The sequence below is a fragment of the Lycium barbarum genome, chromosome 8, assembly GCF_019175385.1.
Source record: "Lycium barbarum isolate Lr01 chromosome 8, ASM1917538v2, whole genome shotgun sequence".
Lineage (NCBI taxonomy): Eukaryota > Viridiplantae > Streptophyta > Magnoliopsida > Solanales > Solanaceae > Lycium > Lycium barbarum.
In genome coordinates this window covers 12,378,868-12,400,256 of record NC_083344.1, presented here as the reverse complement: position 1 = coordinate 12,400,256, position 21,389 = coordinate 12,378,868, and the positions used below count along the sequence as shown (strand labels likewise).

Below are 21,389 nucleotides of genomic sequence, written 5' to 3'. Positions count from 1 at the left end.
CTTCATTTCTAAGGGAGTTCCACTCTTTCAACGAAAGATACCATAGCGACTACAAAATTAGGCACTGGGCCTAACTTACACCCCAAAAGCTAGCTCAAAGGGAGGAGGATTGTCCAAGCCTTATAAGGAGCCCGGTAATCTCATCCGTCACCGATGTGGTATATTCTCTTCACCCCCACCCCCACCCCCCCACCCCCTCACACCCAGATCCGGACATTCTTTTATCCAGGGTTCCAATGGATGGTCTGGAGCGTGCACATTCATGGACCGGGGGCATTTTCACCCCCCATAGGTCCGCGACAGGTCAATTGGAAAACAGGCCCATATTGGATCGGGCCTGGGCCTGGCTCTGATACCATATAAAATTAGGCATTGGGTCTAACTCACACCCCAAAAGCTAGCTCAAAGGGAGGAGGATTGCCCAAGCCTTATAAGGAGCCCAAGGATCTCATCCGTCACCGATGTGGTATATTCTCTTCAGCGACCACTACAAGAATTTAGAAAATCAAGAACTAAACATTGCCTTACCTTCTCAACTCCACTTTTAAATTCAGAAGAACCAGGGGACAAAAACAAACCACAACATTTTTGTGGCTTTTCGCGACTCTAGTTTCAGGAAAAATTGTGTAAATTACACATAAGATAGTAATGTTACAACCCAAAAATACTCTCTGATATTAAAGAGGGTGCCATCAGCCATTCGACATTCACTATTAGATTTGTGTTTTAAGTTAGATATTGTCCCACGTTGAACAAATATCATGTGTGTATCTTGTTTGACACCTACAAATAAGCGTGCCTTGCATGATTAAGTCATCAATATGTCTTCTTCTCTTATTTCTGACATGGTATCAAAGCGTTTACAATTTTTGTTTCGTTCGCCTGCCCGTATAGGTAGCCTTATGCTTGTCAGGTCAATTTTTCTTTCTATTCATAATCTACTATATTTTCTAACTTTCTCGTAGACGTTCAGGCCGCACCTTGTCCTGTCTAAATTTCCATTTATTTCATTTCCAGTTCTTCCCTATTTCTAGTAACCTTTCCGGCCACGTGTCACCTGTTTACGGTGATTGTCCTATTTATAGTGATTGTACAGCAACATTGTGCCTCTTTCTCAAAAATTGCTCCTACAGTACAGCGCCTCTTTTCTGGTGGCTATTAGAGTGCCACCACTTCTCTCCAGACACTACTCCAGCAACTTCTACTATGAGATCCTAGCGATCAGAACATTTACAATGACTTTCCAGCAAGTATTTCCACAATAACAGCAATTTCTTTACCCTTTTCCCATTGTTTAATAATCTTTGTATACAATAAATACATGTCATTTTGCTGTTACTAGGAGTTGAAGTCAAATAGATGCCAACCAATTGAAGTAGAGTCATCAGACCTTAATCTATTTAAGTACAAGTTGCAGGAAAAATGAACACAACATAGTCCTAGAAACGGTATATTAATGACAATCGGTCATTGCCATAGTATAACTCATCTGCAAATGCAGGACACAATAGTGAAGATCAAACAGCTTTTGCTACATTGTAACTGCACCATCCAACATTGTTTTAGAGAGGCAAACCAAGTCCAGATGCTTTGTCCAAATAGAGTACTGATCAAGGAGAAGCTCCGTATATGAATCCCAAAGACCCCCCAAAACCAGCAGCAGGTCAATAATTTTTTTGGACAAGGTCCAAATGGTTTCGATAAGGCATAGATTAAAGAAGAACAGGTTTATTTGAAGGTGTTGTTCTAGTGTAAATTTTGGAGCTTGAGTTTTAGTTTTCCTTACAGATCTGGTAAGGAAGCTATTGCATATATTGCATTTTGGTCCTAATGCAACTTAAGCACCTTTTACCGCTAAAGAAGTCAGCTGGAATGTCCTCCTCTGTTGTATGTAATTTTTTGGTATGATATATAAGTTAGGCGTCGCCTATGGCGTAATTAACTAAAAAAAAAAAAAAGATCATTGATGTAGCCTCAATACTAGGAAAAAGTATATACACCTCACTTGTGCCCTGTAGCCAAGGTTTAGTTGAATGTCAAAATTGCCCTCCCTCGCATCTCATTTACTCAAAGAAGTAGAGCAACCTCCACAAACAATAACTCACTATTGACCTGTCAGTTAAAGAGATACTTCTTCCTTCATTTCCACTTCTAAACCTATGCACCCACATGGAGGAAGTGAAATGAACATCACCAGAAATCAGATAACGCCTCCTAAAAGAAAAGATTATAGAAGGTGAAGCATCAGTAAGCTAAGATAGGCTCGGATGCACATCACTACGCATGCTGCTCACATGACAACTCTTTAAGGGGTAAAATAGGTCACACATGGTAAAGAATCCAATTCAACTCACCCCTCTCCACAAAACTAACATACAACTAAATGAAAAAGACTTATTACTTAAATGTGAAAGGTCAGGAAGAACATGTCAGTAAGAAGACCCGGAACTCGATGAAAGGTAGAGATGCACAATACTTTGCATGTGGTTCACTTGAATAACGCATCATTGCAGGAATGAGCTTTCTCGGGTTCAAGCATTTAGTGGTCATCCATGACTCAACAGTTTCATATGCATCAAGCATGATGAGATCTGGCGCAAACTTGTACTGCAATAGAACAAGAGAAATCATCACTTCAAGCAATATAAATTTCACTGGTTCCGGCTTAGAGGTTCCAACCCAAGTAGGGCATGGTGTGTTTACAGTAGATTCACAACACAATCGATACATAATAGTTTTTACCCATACCTGAAGTTCTGTTGGAACATTAGGCTTCTGAAGAACTTGTAACGCCTTCTTTGCTTCTCCTTGCTGTGTTTTTGCATTGAAAAAGAAAGACAAATTACTGTTCATGCCAACAATCAACTAATGTACCAAGTTATTAGTATTAGTATAAGCACAAAATGCAGAACATGTGCACAAAGATCCAAGAATTATTTTTCTTCTCAGCATAAACCAGAAGCATGCAAGTTGACAGAAGTTCATGCTATATGCCTATTGCCACCTATGATTGTGGAGGGAAACAGTTCTCTCCAAACAAAGGAAAAACAAGACAAGTACCCAATATCATAAACATGCCTCTGGTAACCCCTAACAAAAATAAAGAACAGCATGAAACTGGAAATAAGACATTATTTTTTAACAAATAAAAAAAAGACAAACAAATGAAGTAAACCAGCATCTCAAAAGATACATAAAAAGAACAAACCTGAATGTAGTGATGAAGCACAATTTCGTATTGCTCCTTTAGACTAGCAAAGAATACTAACTCATCAACTCTACCATAGCTGCAACAGAAAAAATAACAACATAGAGGGCAATAAAGTCAGACAAAAACTATTAGAACATATTAGCTAAGGAACAAATGACAAATATATGGAGGGAAGATGACACAGCTTTTACAAAGAAAGAGTTCATTCTGTCATTTCCGCAGAGAACCATAGATTTTTTATTTATTTTTTTCATGAGATTTCAGCCTGAAAAGGTTGCAGATTACAGCACTTAAAATGTCAAACACGTTTTGACAGGTGAGTTTGTGACACGTTCTTTTGTACAGTCGGCAATTAGCATGAAATAAAAAATACGTACTATGTTTCTTGGAGGAGGCGGAGATGGAAAAAGATGATTAAAAAAACACAGAAATTTACAAAAAACAGATTTAAAACCAAGCCAATTTCCAGATAAGCTACCTTTCTAGTAGTTTCATGGTGGTTGCCTCATCCAATACATCCTTGCAGTCACTTAGGAAAGCACGAAACTCCTTAATGAGTGATTGATACTCAGTATTATTACTGTCCAACGCACCGTCATCTTCCAGAAGCAGACGATTGATCTGCAAGCAAGATGTACGAAATCAAAAACCTATAAAGGCCAATCATCTATGTTCAAATAACAGCCACCATGTTATCACTTAATAATACACTTTGATCAGAAGATGGATAAGTGGAACCATTCCATTAATATTCAGCTTTCTCGTACCGCATTATGAGAGCATAAGAGAAAAAAAGTATTGATGATTTAGTCATTTGGTACGCATGACAGAACATGTTGTAAGTTGGATGAACCAAGTTAGATATATACATAATAGGAACTGGAAATAGAGATATTTCCAACTCTAGCATTCAGAACAAATTTACGGTTTATGAAACCAGGGAAAAGAAAAGTAGCCAAACTTTTAATCAAACAAGCTCAGTTCAAAAAGAGATGAACCTTATCAAGATATAATTCAGTTGCCCATGTTGAAATCATTGTTATTTGACACTTTTCATCCTTTGAAAGATTATCAAGCTTCCGTAGGAGAAATGTTCTCAATGCATCCTGCAAGCAAAGGGTGTTAAATCCTGGAAGAAATTTTCAACTAATTCTTTTTTCTACTAATTCTGTAATTTGCTGCTGATTTTCAATCCAAAGTTTCCAGATGTCACAAGTCAGAAAACTAACAAAATTAATTTTCAACCGCGGACCAAGGACTACCTCTTATTATAACATGAGAAAATTCTCATTATGGCTGGATGCGAAGGCATCAATAAGGATCAGAACTAAGATAACACTAGAGATTTGTTGTAAAAAAGGATGGGATATCTATGCAAAGATAGGTTCATTATCTTCCTGAAGAATAATTGCTTCATGTTATACATGGATAGGACTAAGCAGGAAGACAGTTACAGGACATTAAATTCCCATGGTTTTAAACTATTAGAGTTTTTTTAAATCAGTAAGCAATAAAGAAGCTTCTTTAATAACCATCACTGAGATGGCACTGCACATCAGTACAGTGAGGTTCCAAAAACAACACTGGAATGTCTATACTACATCAGCAGACAAAAGCAACAGCATCCCTGAAGTCCTTGTGAAGACTGTGTACCAAAAATGGAAACAGATACTAAACTATTAAAAAAGTTGGAGTCTAGGAACATGTGTTCTGTAAATGTGAACAGATACTAAATTATTAAAATTTTGCAGTCAGGATCAATCAAATAAACATGTTAATCAATGAGGTTTAGCATTATAAAACTTCATTATGATATGTCTGGGTTTCATAAGCAATAATTTCATATAAGTAACTCAAGACTAGATACAATAACCTATAATTAGTCGCCTGGAACAGACTCCAAATGTGAAATATTTAAGTTGTAACAAGTTTCTTAGTTCTTACAGATTAATAAACCTTGACTCTACCTTTATCAAAAAATAAAAAATAAACCTAGACTCTTGAAAAAAAGTAATATTCCTTTTTAGATACGAGTGTAGTTACTACTACATTGCTTCAAATGAGCAAGATGGTTTTTTGTTTTCAACAGCAAGATGGATTGAACTCAGATGAATTTGACCTTTACCTTTTCTCAATAAGTGATAAAAAAAAAAAAAAAAACTTTTCTTGCATCACCATAAATCAGTGATCTAGAATTGAAAAGTCATACCTGTTCGCCTATGCTAATGAACTTCAACGAGATCTCTTCAAAAGATAATACATAGTTAATCTGCAACATTCATTTCCTTGCATTAGAAAGGGCTCCAGTTACAGGAAAAAATACGGATTACTTAGCAAGCCTACTATGTCAAACATTAAAAGAAAAGGGACATGAAAAGGAAAGTCACATTAACACCTTGTATGTCAATTCATCCTCAAGCAATATCTAGTCCCAAGGGACAGAATTTTAATGCAGAGACATAGTTTTTACAGGAAATATTCAAGACGATAATCAAATTGATACTACTGAAAATGTTAGGGACAGAATTTTAATACAGAGACCGTTAGTTTTTACAGGGAAATATTAAAGAAAATAATCAAATTGATACTAAAAATTTTAGGGATTACCTGTAGCTGACCTCTAAGGAAGGTTTATCTGGGGTTTCCCTTTGGGGTATGATTGATGGAAGTATTTTCATTTATCAGGAAATAAATCTAGAGGTCTTTGTAAAATAGAGTAGACATCGACAACAATTGCTACAGAAGTTTGTGGAAATTTCCCTTTTGCTGGTCGCACGAAATTTGAAATTGGCAAACAAAGATCAGATTTTTATAAGGCATGTGGCTGGTTGACAAGGATCAAGTTTAGGAAGGTACAAAGAAACAACAACTAACAGAGTATAAATGGAAACCACAAAATGAAAGTAAGTAAATAAATAAGTAGAATAATTACTTTTGCATAGAATGATGCAGCTCTGAGGAACTCCTTGGCAACAAAAGCAGCTTCAGCCTGCATAACATGAGGTCTATGATGAAAAGCCAAAAGAAAATACTCACCCTCACAAGCAATCAAGTTTCTTCTGTTTATAACATTTTAGGGGACAGTTAAAAATGAGGCAAGATATTAAAAAAAAAAAAAAAAAAAAAAAAAAAAAGCATCATATATCCCAGGGGAAAAGAATAAGTTCAAATCAGCCCCGACCTGACCCAGATAAACTTGGTCTCTCTGCATGGCATCACGACAACTAGCCAAAGCTGCAGCATATTCTTTTAAGTCCAAGTACACTTTCCACATGTCGCGGCCTTCATCATTTACAGACACCTAAATTCATATTGTCAATTTCAGAAACTGACGCAGAAATATAATGGTACTACAACAGCACACAAGATTTAAGACAAATGAATATTACCGCACCTGGAAGATCGAATTTTGGTCATATGCATAAAACAACCCAGCTGAGGCATCACTACATAAGCCAATAATACCTCCTGAAACTGCATCAGGTGTCTGATCAAAATAAAGTTCTTCTACTATTTGTTGACTTATCCTGTTCGCCACCTACAAGATGTAAACTATAGCATAACGATACAAGGTGTTTAACAGTGAAATGTCCATCCTTCAGAATCAAGTGTTTTGCTCAATAATGGGACGTTCAGGTTTGCCCCTTGTTCTAAATCATTGTTATTCTAACTGTCTTCTCATGTGGTAAAGGAAGGACCTCTAGCATGCATATATTTAACAATGTTAAACAAGATTAATATTGCAAAAGATTAGATAAAGGAGGCAAAGCAATCACATCTCCCTCATTGTTATAGGTTAATTTCTAGTCAATAGAGAAACAACATACTCAGTGGTCTTGCAGAACAAATTAACCATGAAATGTGCTTTTTCCTAAAATATGTAAAATTTTAGTGGATAATGGCAGACTAAAGCAGATACGATCAAGAGAAACAAATGCAGTCTTTCATGTCAACTTAGGATTATTGTACCGTCGATGGACCTAAAAGTTAAAGTCAAACTTAGTCATCAATATCAACACTGACAAAATAGAGGTGTGCAGATGAGAAATAAAGTCAAACCTAGTCATCAATATCAATTACACTGACAAAATAGAGGTGTGCAGATGAGAAATGTAAGGATATCATTGCTAGCCTTATAGGTTTAAGTCTTCCACAAAATCTTGTTTAAAGCTAAGAATTTGTAGCAGTTGATCTTTTCTGTTGAAAGAAAAAAGGGAAACTACATCCTAGTCTCTTCATGTGCAACAAACCAATATTTGTTTCATATCATGAAATCATGAAGCTTAGTGAAAACAGCTAAAGTTTACATTAGAACATTATGGCTAACGCATATATGACTGGTAGATACACTAAAGAATTTCCAAAGTGATAAAAACTCGAAAATGGAAGAATATATGCATATCTCATAATTATTGCTCCCATACCATCTAAGTTACAAGTTCCTTTTTGGTAGTAATTATACTATAGACAACCAAAGAAAAAAATTCATACAATTCCAGTCTTTCGTTTGAGCATAGCAAAAACCCAAGCCATATATTGCATATAGACATAGGCAAACATGTACAATAATTCCAACTTTAAGAACTGATAGAACGAATTTGATATGTTAAAAGATTAAAAAGTAGACACAGAAACAAAGTCATGGAAATACCACTAACGCACCTTAACCTTGTTACCAATGAGAAGTAGGAAATGAAATTCGGATATAGCCAGAGAGCTAGGTTTGACACCTTCAACTCCTTCAGAGAATTTAGAGTAGCCCAGAAGAGCTTTGTTTTCCACAAAGTTCTCATCCCCGTTTGGCGAACTACACAGGAGGTTTTCAACAATTGTAGAAATTATCAACCCAAAAAAAAATGTGTAGAACTCTAAAGTTTAAAAATTTGAACATTAAGGCCGCGAGATGAGAAAACTCGGGATTGAAACAATCCAAAGAAGTAAGAATTGAGCAACAGGTAGTAAATCTACCTATGTTGTGCTCCAAATTTTAGGTCACCATGGTAGATACCTGCTCCAGAAAGCCATGCGAAGTGTACAGCCCTCCTTTGCTGGATAAAGAAGTGCAGTTCACTGAAAGAAGAGAATTCAGTAATTCTAACAACATTTGCAAATAAACAAAAACATATTATATTTTGTAAGTACTTGCAAATGAACAACAATATAAAAGGATAATTAGTCTGCTACGGTGCAAGCTCAAAAGTGTCTTCACAGACATTGGAAGTTGTGGCAGCTACATCCAATGATGAGGAACATCACTTGCTGTGAACTGGAGTAAGTGCAGGTGAAGACAGGAGGGTGTATTTGTCAGTGCACATGCCAAGACAAAGAATCAAGCTCTTGACATATGTCTGATCAACCAAATCCAAACTCCATAGATCACTTCAAAAATTCAGTCTATCATTCTCTTGAAGTGGCAAATATTTGAATGCAAAGCAAAAGTAATAATTAAAATATGATTGTTCACCAAAGTGGTTTTAATAACATATGAAGTCAGTCCTAGTATGAACAGTAAATGAAGATTTTGGAAGGCTCTATGATTCCCTGACTTAAAGAGGCGCAGGGTAACAAGTAAAAGAGAAGAGGAGTGAGATTATTTGGGGGAAGGGGGAAGAGGATGTTAAGATGAAAGAGTGTTACTGGAAGGAAGGGATGGAGAGGGCAAGTTGGGATGGAGGAGATGAGCGGAAAGACTTTCCATAGTCGGGGCAGAGATAAGGCAGAGCTTTCTTTCTACGAAATAGTTTGGGAGTTGCAAGCTCTATTATCACTTTGAGATGTTAGATTAATACCGACATTATTGTATATTGATGTTCAAATTAGTCATTTTAATTGAAATTTGATTATTATGGTACTTAAATTCATGTATTTATACCATTAATCTTAATTTTTCATAAAATTGTGCACTTCACTTTAAGGAAGAGTATGTCTCTCTTTTCGCTTCAAGCCCTATGGACCTTGTCGCTTTTTTCACTTCTTGCTTTTGAAATCACTGCTCAAACCAACAAAAGGTATTCAGAAAAGCTCACTGGAGGACATAAGTCAACATGGTTCCGTTGACCAATGAGACAAAACATGGGTGGGGAGATTCGGGAGAAGTTAACTCCTAGAATAGTTAGTTCCGCCTTGGGAAGTTGTCGGAAGTACGCTCAAACTTGACTCCCCCAAAAATCTCCCTTCTGAGAGGAGGCAAGTATGCCCGCGTGGGAGATCTAGCAGGAAGTCAGCTTCTCAGTTTATCTCGCACCGCTGTTTTTATCATGTTTATTATCAAGCTTTCGCTAATTTTTGCAGGAGATTATTCCATTGAAGATAACCTAGAGAAAAGAAAGTCTTTCTCCCTCTTCCAAAGCTAGTTTCCCTTCAATATTCTTACTATACCAATATTAATATTAATATGTTCAGGTGGTGGAGGTTATCAGGTCATTATCCGGATATGACTTAACATTAATCATTGTTAATGACATTTTTGGATTTAGATAGGAGGTTGTGGAGGGCTCAGATTAGGGTAGAAGGCTAGTAGGTAGTCTCGTTTTTCTGTCGCACTAGTAGGCGTAGCTTTGCTCTACTTTTTATTGCCCTATGTTTCCTGCTTTTATGTGTTGGGTCTTGTCTCTCCATGCTGTTTTATCATGACTTCTTTGCCCTTGTTTTTTTCTCATTTTCGCATTGCTTTGATTTGCTGTCGGTATCTGACTTTTCTCCCCTTGTTTTCTTGTTTTCTTTTAAGCCGAGGGTCTTTCGGAAACAGCCTCCCTACAAAGGTGGGGGTAAGGTCTGCGTACATTTAACCCTCCCCAGACCCCACACTGTGGGATTCAACTGGGTATGTTGTTGTTGTTGTAATGACATTTTTGGATTTGTCAGAGCAAGACATTACACAAAATGAATTACATAGCTATACTTTCAGGATTGTGGATCAAACACAGCATACAGATGTTTCTGCCACGGTAACACATCCTACTGTGAGGAGACAGTGGAGCTTCGTCACACATGAGAGTCTGAAATTGTTGATCTTTTTTCGTGTAGTTAATGAAAATTATGGCTGATAATTTGCGCTCCCTAAATTTATCATTTATATTATGTCTTTAGCAGGCCCCTTTGGGGGTGACCAGATTCCTCACTTAGCCCAAGCGCGTGGAAGTATTTATTTTCTTTCGTCTAGTATATTCTCTAGTGTCATGTTGAATTATGTGGTTCTAGGTCATCTCAAAGCTTAAGTTAGAGACTTGCTTCCCATTTTTTGACAATCTCATAAATAAAGAACTTGCCTGTTAGGTATTTCACCAGGAAGCTCCATGAAATGAACTGTGCGGTCCACGTAGCTTGCAAAAACAGCCTACGCAAACCAGAATGCATCAATTCAATTGAAATGTTTTGATCATTTTAAGATCACGATATGCTGATGAACTAGCAAAACTTTATTAAAATAATAACAGGAACTAATGTCCAACAAACAGTATCTCAATGGATAGTTAAGGCACAAAGAGTGTGCAGAATATTAACAATTTTTTATTCATGGGCTGGTCTATATAGGCACTGAGGAGATAATTAAGTAGGGAATGAAAGATGCCAGCCGAAGATATTACAGCAGACAAACTCTACAGGAAAAGCTGCCAAAGGAATATATCAACAGCTTTTGTACAAATTGATCCTGAAGAGCTGTTGGGAACCAAAAAAAAAAAAAAAATCAAGTCCTGCACTCTGTTCAAAACCTCTCCAACAATACACAAGATTCTATGTACTTATTTAAGGAGGAAAAGACAGACCACAAGAAAGTATGTGTACCAAGTTGAAGTGTTCAACGAAGTCAAAAGAAGTCAGGGAAGGCAGCAAGAGTAGCAAAGTGTACCAAGATAAAGCGCCCAACAATTTCAAATTTCCAAACTAAAGAAGCACAGTCCGCCAGTATGAAAAGCTAAAATTCTTGATATAGATTTCAAGGATAAGACTTCCATACCAGTCAAAACTCCATTCACACATATAAGATATTCTACATATTAACAATGAAAATTGCACAAAGGAAAACATAGACAAACCCGGAACTTAATTAAGAAAGAAGCTATTTTTGGTATTTTGGCAGCACCAAGTGCTAGTAAATTGAAGGTGAAAGCGAAATCAGAAAACCCTAATAATCCATAAAAATAAAAATAAAAAGAAGAACGAAGATGTTGAGGGGAAGGAGTCGGTCAAGCTGCGGAAATGATTACTTCTAAATAGAAACTTACATCAAGCGATCCAATCCCTGTGTAAGAATAAAGTCGAGTAGGTGTAACAGCCATCACATAAAATTTGGTACCATTGTGCACACTTGCTGTTTCCATCTACAAGAAGATGAAAGGAAGAAGTTTTCATTAACATCATCTCGGTATGAGATGGCATGAACTACTTGATCAAATTGAGAAGGGAGTGTGACGGAAACAGGTAAGCTACTTGAGGATGCTTTCTCCTTTTCAGGGAAAGAAGTTAAAACAAAGAAAATAAGGAAGAACAAAACTAGAAAGCACTGAACCTGCAAACCAGTGAATGCCTCAGGTAGTTCTTTAAGTTCAAATAGTAACTTTATGTACTTCTCCATTTTATCCTTTACATCTACAGCCATCTCGTAAAGTTGACCATTGTCCGTACCCAAAATGATTTCTCTAGTTGAAGCTGAAACAATCATCCACAATTTAAAAAGAAAAGCATAACTATTCTGAATGTCTGTAAATTGTCAAAATCTTGTACTAGAACACAAGAAACTATAAAGGACTGACTTACCTTCTGTTATATGTTGTCTGTTCCAGGCTACAGCATTGACAACCAGACCTTTTAATTTGCTCAAAATACGAGGCTTTGTCCATTTAGCATGAGTATAATATGTATCGGCACCACTACTGCCAATAACAGTGGCAATACAGTGGCTCCCTCCAGGGTCGACGAAAACCTTATGAATTGATTGTTCCCCAGGCCTGCCAACAGAAAGATCTATATCTGCAAAAATAATCCAAAACAGTTAACCTCCTTCCTCTTATAGATCTTATACAAGCAGTGCAAATAAGTGCCACCAAGATATGCTTCGATATGTAGAGGTCCAAAACCTAATCACAGTGACTGGATTCAAGAAAACATTCCCCAGAGGTCACATAGCACAAAATTTATAAATTTCAGTTAATGTTCTTTTCAAGTTACTTCATAAACAAATAACGTCGAGCTAATGGAAGGTTTCATTTCTCTTCGCACAAAAGAGAAGTAGAACCAAGTTCACAGTATGCAATGCATCCCAATGATCTTTCTTAGTTCAAGGGAAAGTTCAAGAAAAAAATCATATTTGCCAAGAAAGAAAAGATTTAAGACACAATAACACACAAGATGTTTAAAATACAAGGAAGCATGATAGGAAAACTTTAAAACATGCCATCTAGAACATTGATTATAGACTTCAAAGAGCTATTCCCTATTTTCTCTTCTTATTCTGCATGATAGGAAAACTTTAAAACATGCCGTCCAGAACATTAATTATAGACTTCAAAGACCTATTCCCTATTTTCTCTTCTTATTCTTTCTTTTTTCTTGGAGACAAAGGTAGTGTGTATCAGCCAGATTGTGTGCACCTTGACTATTTCATCGGGTACCGGCTACCATCTAGCAGCACAAGTTCCGGGTAACTATGCTCATCAACACTTAGACAGATGGGAAGAAATCACCTAGGTTCTGCTTTGCTTCTACTGGGATTTGAACCCTTATCTCCCATAATTTTCATCCCACTTTCCTGACCATTAGGCCACATTAGTATTATTTTTAAACATAGGAGCTAAAAGGGAAATTCAGAAGGTCTATCTCGCCTATATAAAACTATAGGGACAGAAGAACACCATCTCTCTATCTCCCCCCACCGCCCCACCCCCAAATGTAAAATTAAAGTTCGAAATGAACGCGGTCAGAAGACATAGACCATCAATCCAGCCAACATCAAACTCTGTGACATTCATCTGCCTCATAAAGGTCGACTTGAATGCTTCAACAATTCTCTTTTTGTTTCTGAGAAAGGCTTCAACACTTTCATAGTGTAAAAAGAAGGACAAAAGAAGTAGTAGAGCAAAAAGACATAAAACGAGTGGCAAGAAATTGAATGAGAAAAGATAAAAAGACCATCACATCAAATTCTGGAAGTGGTAGGAAATGAGGTTTGAAGCCATCAGCATCCAAATGTGAGCACCGAGGTTTGAATGTGATCTACTGAGGAGGCATTATTTGCATGAGATTCACTCAGCTACATAAGCATTGTCTCAACACCAATTCCATGGATGTTCTTTATCAGGAAAAGAATAAATAAATGACCCCCTACCCACACACACATACACTCAACTCCATGCATGTTCATCACATTTTACTAGTTCGTTGGGTTTACAACGGCTGCTACTAGAATTCCAATAAGACTATAATGTTGGATGTTACCAGTCTAACCTGCTCCAGCCAATCAAGTCTAGCATAAGAAACATTATGCCAAACCTTTATCCAGAATAAGAAAGATGAAGGAAAGAAACAGTATGCTAAAGACGTACAAGCGACAGGGATATGAGACTATTAAGCTCAAAAAGGAATTAAAAGATAAATTACAGATATGCACTCAAAAAACATTAAGATACAAGGTAAGAGCATGGTGTCTTTGTTACAAATTTTAAATTGAATCGAGTCTTTTCTGCAGACGTACCATAAGAATCACCAACTCCAAAGTCATGTCTGATCACCCAGCCTTTGCCAGTTCCAAGAACGATGACATCATTGCCCGTCGCCATGCATGTAATGGCTCCACGGCCTTTTGTGGCATATCTTTCAAGAAGATCTACAGAGAAAACGTGATGTCTTCTTTCCATTCTAAAAATGAGATGGCATAAGCAAACCAAATAAAAGTTGAGTCAGGCCAAAGTATTCCCAATCTTCAGTTACGCAAACTTATCAAAACGCTATACTTTAGCTATTCAAAAAATATATATATAATAAATCAACAACTTCGTTGAACATGTAGAAAACCTTGTTTTGTAACTTGAAACTATTATAAATCGTATTCTTTACAATTGCCACAACAAACATGTTTAGCTTTAGAAATACTAACTGTAACAAACAAAACAGAGCATAGTCATGAACAATAATCATGTTTAGCTTTGAATTACTAGCATTTTCTAATTGTTGCAAAATGTAAGTCCATAAACAAATTCAACAGGTCAATCAGCTTGAGATTTTCCATTTCCATGATCATTCCATAATTACTTGTGTCAACAATTCGTGCTATAAGCCCTTAACACTATGAAAGTCCTAACATCTATTTAATGAAAAGGAGAATAATTTTGTTTATAACAAAATCATAGGCAATTACTCACATTTTTAAAATTGTTGCAAAATGTCAGTCCATAAACTAATAAAAAGGAACATATTTTTTGTCAAAGCGAGATCAATAAGAAACCTTTTTTTCTTCTGATGAATTTAAGTAAGGATAACGTCAAGGAATTCACCGTAGATGGAGAGGAAATTGCGTTGTTAAGCTGGCCTGAAGTAGATGCTCCGGTATAATTTAAAATTGGGCTAATTTCGGGTCGGGTGAAGTGCACAAATAACCATTTTCAAACCTGTTCATTTAAAGTTGAGCCACTCTTCAGTAAATAAATAAAAGTTGGACAAAAATATCCCTGGGTTAGAGGGCTTGAGCTAGCAAAAAGTGATACGTGGCATTAAATAAGTATTTGGATGAAATCGAGAAAAGGACAAAAATGTCCCTTAATTATAATAGTAGGTACAAAATAGTTCTTTAACTATGCACTTAACGGTTTTAGTCCTTTAAGTTTGTTACAAGTTAACAAAAATGATCCTTTAACTATGAGAGTAGGTTCAAAATAGTCCCTTAACTATGAACTTAACGGTTTTGGTCCTTTAAGTTTATCATAAGTTGATCAAATGGTCCCTTAACTATGAGGGTTGGTTAAAAATAGTCCCTTAAGTATGCTTAACGGTTTGATAATGTCAGAAAATGGTGTCTCGAAACACAAAGACCGACGGACTCTATCGATTAAAACTGAGGGACTCCATCGACTAAATAAAATACACTAGACTTTAGAAATAAATTAGAAATAGCAGAAACTAAAAAAGTTGTCACTACCAAAAACAAGCGAAAAAAACGATGGACGGAAACCGATGGATAAAATCGAGGGACACTATTTTTTTTTTTAATTTTTATTGTTTTTTACGAAAACCAACGGAAGTCCATCGGTTATTTTTGAGTAAAAATGCGCGAAAACTATTTTAAAAAAAAATTGAACCACTACACTGGAAGTATTTAGTTCTCTCTAGTTTTCAGTAAAAACGAATCTAGTGTATTTTACTTAGCGAATGGACTCCCTCGATTTTAATCGACAGAATCCGTCGGTCTTTGTGCTCCGAGACACTATTTTTTGACATTATCAAGTCTGTAGGTTTTTCCTCAGTTTTTTCCTATAACCGACTAACGTCCGTCGGTTTTGTCCCGAGTTATTTGACCGATCTAGAGTTCTCACTAATTTTTCTCTTTTTTTCATAGTTCTCGTCAAATCTAACAAATAGAGTTCGATGAATATTTTGTCGAGACTAAAACTGTCAACTTATGGCAAACTTAAAGGACCAAAACCGTTAAGTGCATAGTTAAGGGACTATTTTGAATCTACTCTCATAGTTAAGGGACCGTTTTTGTTAACTTGTAACAAATTTAAAGGACTAAAACCATTAAGTGCATAGTTAAGGGACTATTTGGAACCTACTATCATAGTTAAGGGACCATTTTTGTCCTTTTCTCGATGAAATCATAAATAAAATTCCAAGTTTAGTCTCCGTTTGGCCATAAGAATTATTCACTTTATTCCGAAACTTTTTTTTCACTTTTTTCCGGAATCAGTGTTTGGCCATGAAAATTCCGAATAAACTTGAAGTTGTATTCCGGAATACCAAAAACTCAAAAAATTTGTTTTTCAAAAAAATTTCACTTTTTTACAACTATATTTCACCAAAAACTACAATTTCAAAAACTATAATCAAACACAACTCCAACTCCAACTCCAAAATTAAAAAAAAAAAAAGTGATTTTTTTTTGGTATCTATGGACAAACGGGGCCTTAGTATATCACACCTAATTATTACTGGGAAAAGGGTAAAAAATATCCTCCAAACTTATTTTGGGTAAAAAATAACCCTCCCGTTATTAAACTTTTCAAACATACCCCTCCCCAAAGACCTGATCCAATAAAATGTTAACCTCTGATCAACCAAACAATACCCAAACGTTAAACACTCCTTCGTCGATATAATCTTTTGAAGAACAATAGAATGATTCTCAAGGGTATTCGAATTCAGGTTTTTAACCTCAACCCATTTGAAAAATTCAAGAGATAAAACGTAATCTTTTTGAATTTTCAACAAAATGTGCTTAACTCTAAATGGGGTTAAACAAGAACCCAAATTTTCAAGTTTAGACCAATCAGAATGTATTAAGTGATTATGAGCTACATTAATAAAATCAAGATCTTGTTGACCTTTGGGCTCTGAAATTGTTCTATGAGGTAATGGAATTGGGTCCAATTTTCTTTGTTTAGGGGTTAATAATTTTACAGGGATTTGGTGGGTGTTTTTGAGTGAATCAAGAAAGGTGGAAAATTTATGAAAATGTTTGAGATTCTTCATTATAAGAATTTTCTTGAGTTACCAAGCTGATATTTCATTGAGAGGGAACTAACCTTGTATGAAAAATGAATTGAAGGTTGGAGTTCAGTGTTTGAGGCTTTGAGTTACCAAGTTCATATTTCAGGCATAGTATCTTTGACAAGTTGAGCCTTAAGGGAATACTGAAAATAATTATGGCCATTTTGGTATTTCGATTTCATTGACAGCTAGCCCTCTCATTTACTCCTTTTTGTTACACGTGTCTTAACTTGTAGACAACCGTCTCAATTTCTTTTCTTTCCACTTCTGACAAGCCTTTCACTTCACCCACTAATTTTCACTCTACTATCACCTTCTCCATTCCTCATTCTAAACTCAATTCTTCTATGAGATTTAATTAAATTATATTTTTATGTTTTGGGGGAGTATACCTCTTTCCAGTGAGTTCTTCCCGTACTACCTTTGTTCTTTTTTTGGGATCTCTTACTTGCTTGTAGCATGTCAAATTTGGCCCAAAAGGTGATTTCCTGTCCAATCCGCCCAAAATTTTATGGGTTGGGCTCAAAATAATTTCACATTGCGCTGAAGTAACATAGTTCATTTTAAAGTGATCTCTAACTTAGCCCAATTCTAGTCCGTTTTTAAGATTTAATTAAATTTGGGTTTATTGCTTGAGTTTACTCTATTTTTTTTTTTTTTATGTATACACTTAAATTTGTGCTTTTTGTTATTTCTAATGTTCTAAATTGTGATCCCATTGCTATTTCAGGGTTTCGAATTTGGACATTCGACTTACGCATTGGTACCTGTGTTTTTTGGCTTTTGCAGTTTGTTGTTTCTCGCTTCAGTGGTGAGTGTTTCTATATTGTTCCTGCTGTTTTACTTTATGGACTATCAATATGTTTTGTGAAGTTTGAGTTTATCTCTATAGCTTTGTTTGTTTGTTGAATGGTATAGATGTTGGGAACTGGAGGTTGTTGTTATGACTTGCTTGCAAATTGAAAAACATCATCTAATTAAGGTTATTTAGAGTGAATCTGGTAAAGAGTGTTGAAAATTGAAGTTAATGAAGTAATTTGTTTCCCTGTGAAGAAGGAAGCAGATTCAGTCTATAGTTTGAAAATTGTACTGCTAATTTTAGTTGTTTACCTTTTTGCTATGAGATTTAAGGTCATTTTTGCTCAGATACGGATCTTTAGTTTTAATAATAGCTTGTTAACAAAGAAGAGATTACCCGCAAGTGTGGCTCAGTTGGTTGAGCATAGGGCTTTCATAATGGAGGTCTCAGGTTCGAAACCCTCTGCCTACGATAGCAGGGGATTTGCCTTCTGGGTCGAGCTCGTCGCACGGGGCTTGCCTAGTGCGGGTTATCTCTCATGTGTGGTTTGCGAGCTATTACACAGGAGCTGGGTTTACCCTGTGCGCACCCAAAGAGTAGCGGCTGCGGGTTCCATGTCATAAAAAAAAAAAGATTCAAAGGATTACCGTTAGACCAAGATATTCATGGTGACTTTCTAATCTCGCAAAACAGAATGTGATACGATGAGATAGAGTGCAATAGTGCCTAAATAAGGTGAAACGATTTATAAACATTTCAAAAATATTGATGAAGAGTTTACTGCTTGATCTATCTATTTGGCCCAGAAAGAAAAAGTAATCGTTTAGAGGTGTTCACTGGGGTGTCAAAAGATAAAACATTTACACATTATCGACTTCTCAAGACCTGTCAATCTGCATATTTATGTTTGGAACTTTGTTAATGCATTATATACATTTCACAGAGATGAAACTAATTTGCAAAAATATAGATTCATGATAGCTATCTCTTTTGTCCAAAGTTGAATGTTTATGTTTGATTTCTCTCCTCTTTTTCCCTTTCAGTCCTTTTTCTCCTTTCCACTATTCATGTTTAATTGGCGGTGGAGACGTTTCTTACATACACTAGACCTTTAATTTCATTAAAGGGATATGTACAGTGTTTATGTATCAAGTGAAAGGAACGGGGAACTTTAATTACAGGAGGAGGGAGCATTTTTTTATACTTAGATTAGATTTTTGAAAAAAATTCTCATTCCTTGAATCAATTTGTAGAATGTGAACTTGCTTCAATATTTGAGCGGTGGAAGATTTTGTCATGAATATACTTTTCCTCTATAGTAGAAATTTACTTCTGTAACAGAATAAAGCCATTACTTTCTTCACTTCTTTCTCAGAAAAGAGAATAAAGTGTTATTGTGGTGATTCATGCGTAACATTTTATCAAACTGATTTTTTTAGTTTTCTTTTGATTTTTTATTGGTAACGTTTTCCTTTTACTTCTGCTTTCCCCTTTTTTAAATGCAATTGTAGGGTTGGTGATGGACTTATAGCAGGATCCTCAGCTTATGCAGATGCTGAAGTTGGTGCTTGTGGAGCTACAAGGAATGGTGGTATCTTGATGTGCTTCCATCCGTGGTACTTCACAAGAACTTTCTCTGAATTTATCAGGCCTTAAATTTTTAAAAAGAATTAGTAGTTGTATTGATAAAATAACACCAAAAAAGGTAAAAGGGAAAGCATTTACAGATCAAAAGCAAAAGCATGCCCCTTCTCTTCTTAGAGAGATGCGATCAGAGCTATCAGTTCCTCATCTTTCCATTATTTCATTACGCCCTTCCACTCTTGAACACCTTGAACAAGGAGGGCGGGGGTGCTATAGTATTTGGGTCTTCCTACACTTCAATTTTCTTTTCGATTGAGTTTATAACCAGAAATTAATAGCTTCTTCTATAATGTAATTTATTAATTTTTATTTCTTTGATAAGAGGTACGATGTCTTACAAATCTCAATTAGATCAAATATCTGATGGTGCCTAATTTCTATTTGAAGTAAGAGTACCCAAAGTGCAGTGCAGACATCCCAATATTGTATCTGCAACTTGTTCAAGACATGGTTATCACTGTGGTTATGAGACTAGCCTCTCAGTCTCTGCAGAGACATCATACGTCTTAACAAGTATGGTCAAGGAAAATCAATTTATGTAATTAACTTTTAAATTGAATAAAAGTTGGATGTATGTATGTATTTGTTTTACTCTAGACCTCCTATTAAGAGCTGTTATATAGTTCTGAGGTCGCGCAATCTATTTCCTGTAAGGTGATGTATTAAATAGTGGTTTATTTTGCTGCAGGTGCATTTCTGTATCAAAAATTCTTGTCTATTGGTTGATGCATTTGAAATTTTCTCGCAAGTAACAAGGTTCTCATCATGAGATCATATTAAATAAACTGGTAATTCTTATCAACTCTTCATGCCGCAAGTTTCCGGCTTTAGATTTTACATTCTTCCTTGTTTATTTCTTTCAAGAAAGAATTCTTTGGTAGATCAGATCATAGTTGTACAATACGGCTTTAGATTACACACTTCCTTGTTTATTTCATTCAAGAAAGAATTCTTTGGCAGATCACATCATAGTTGTACAACTATTCAAATCATTAATGATCATTTCCAACACAATAGAATTGCATTTTGAAATCCCCCTAAACCAGCATAAGAATCTACATATGACATCTGTAATTTATGTAATAAAACATGAATACCTTGAAGGTTTTGCTTAGAAGCTCAATTGCTTGGGTGTTGATTTATTCTACTTTCCACAAAGCAGAGATATTCAAAAAAGCTGCCAAAAACGAGGATGGTGTTGTTAGTTTGGATGAGTTAGCCACACTTCTAAATATACAAGAAGGTAAGAACTCATAGTTTCAATGCCTTCATTCAATCATATTTATATTAATGCTACTGCTTTCCATATTCACCTATTAAATCTCACCACCAATCTGTTTTTTGTCAATGTTCTCAATTTTCATTGAGGAATGCCTTTAAGATGTTTTGAAATGCGATTGCTATTTGTTCTACTTAATTAAGGGAGTGTAATGGCTGTATTCTGTAAATATTTTGAAGATTTTTGTGTAGTGCCTTCCAAATTTTCAGGCAAAACTTCTTAAGGTTACTGCCTAGAGAGAATATAAAAACTTTTTGGAGTAAAGAGTGTGTGATAAATTTGTACTTAATACGTTCATTTTCAACATCACTAATAGTACTGGCCGACTTTTTTGACCTCATCCATTGTCATTCTCTAACTGATTATTACTTGTTCATTTGATATCTTTGTTTCTTAGTTGTTCTTATCACATTTACCTTCTAGCAACGAAGCGTCCTTGGACTCTGTCTTATCTTATGATGTATTACTTTCAGATTTTCAGCTACAGAGCAGAGCAGCTACTCATGCTATATCCAAACTAGATTCTTCTCAGAAATTAATGCAAATAGAATCAAATAGGCGAAGTGATCAATCAATTTTCCAATTTCTCAATCTATCCGGTAGAAGATTTACCGTTATACACTGTAATGTTAGGTTACCCTATGGGAGGTGTCATTTGGTTTAACATGTACTAGTACATTCTTATGGTTTTGCAAAAATTTTGGAGAAAAATGGTTACATCTATGTTAAAAATGTATGTAATATTTTTTGTTGTTTGA

At 35.7% G+C, this 21,389-nt stretch overlaps 2 protein-coding genes across 8 annotated transcripts in view; one reads left to right on the top strand and one right to left on the bottom strand.

Moving 5' to 3' along the window:
• The window catches only part of LOC132605934 (vacuolar sorting protein 18), a 27,441-nt gene extending 10,380 nt beyond the window's left edge, over positions 1-17,061 (bottom strand). The window contains exons 1-18 of one of the 3 annotated variants that reach the window (XM_060319216.1): positions 16,945-17,061; positions 14,569-14,814; positions 13,902-14,065; positions 11,969-12,181; positions 11,721-11,860; positions 11,437-11,532; positions 10,480-10,547; positions 8,180-8,281; positions 7,874-8,018; positions 6,606-6,749; positions 6,393-6,512; positions 6,144-6,200; positions 5,421-5,480; positions 4,210-4,317; positions 3,690-3,832; positions 3,209-3,287; positions 2,749-2,811; positions 2,477-2,607 (exon numbers count right to left, since the gene is read on the bottom strand). In XM_060319216.1, coding sequence (XP_060175199.1) covers positions 2,477-2,607; positions 2,749-2,811; positions 3,209-3,287; positions 3,690-3,832; positions 4,210-4,317; positions 5,421-5,480; positions 6,144-6,200; positions 6,393-6,512; positions 6,606-6,749; positions 7,874-8,018; positions 8,180-8,281; positions 10,480-10,547; positions 11,437-11,532; positions 11,721-11,860; positions 11,969-12,181; positions 13,902-14,064 — 1,832 coding nt within the window. In that variant the 5' untranslated portion in view covers position 14,065; positions 14,569-14,814; positions 16,945-17,061. The remainder of the gene's footprint in view (positions 1-2,476; positions 2,608-2,748; positions 2,812-3,208; positions 3,288-3,689; positions 3,833-4,209; positions 4,318-5,420; positions 5,481-6,143; positions 6,201-6,392; positions 6,513-6,605; positions 6,750-7,873; positions 8,019-8,179; positions 8,282-10,479; positions 10,548-11,436; positions 11,533-11,720; positions 11,861-11,968; positions 12,182-13,901; positions 14,066-14,568; positions 14,815-16,944) is intronic. The other 2 variants (XM_060319215.1, XM_060319214.1) reach the window with 2 other exon arrangements.
• Positions 16,488-21,389, top strand: LOC132605935 (uncharacterized). 5 transcript variants are annotated; one of them, XR_009569504.1, is made up of 6 exons: positions 17,178-17,310; positions 17,640-17,720; positions 19,220-19,324; positions 20,041-20,140; positions 20,515-20,595; positions 21,105-21,389. XR_009569504.1 is itself a non-coding variant. In XM_060319218.1 (4 exons), exons 1-4 carry the CDS (start codon positions 16,766-16,768, stop codon positions 19,819-19,821), a joined length of 273 nt encoding a protein of 90 aa, XP_060175201.1. In that variant the 5' UTR covers positions 16,488-16,765; the 3' UTR covers positions 19,822-20,034. The 5 variants fall into 5 exon arrangements, 2 of the variants coding, with proteins under 2 accessions (XP_060175201.1, XP_060175200.1); XR_009569503.1 differs by having other exon boundaries at positions 17,191-17,389; positions 20,457-20,595; XR_009569502.1 differs by having other exon boundaries at positions 17,202-17,389.

Coding starts and splice junctions, on each gene's coding strand:
- LOC132605935 (XM_060319217.1), top strand. CDS start 17,283: ATGTTTTGGGGGAGTATACCTCTTTCCAGTGAGTTCTTCCCGTACTAC. Junction 17,390..17,639: donor TGTCAAATTTGGCCCAAAAG/GTGATTTCCTGT, acceptor TTGCTATTTCAG/GGTTTCGAATTTGGACATTC. Junction 19,325..19,739: donor TTGATGTGCTTCCATCCGTG/GTACTTCACAAG, acceptor TTCTATTTGAAG/TAAGAGTACCCAAAGTGCAG.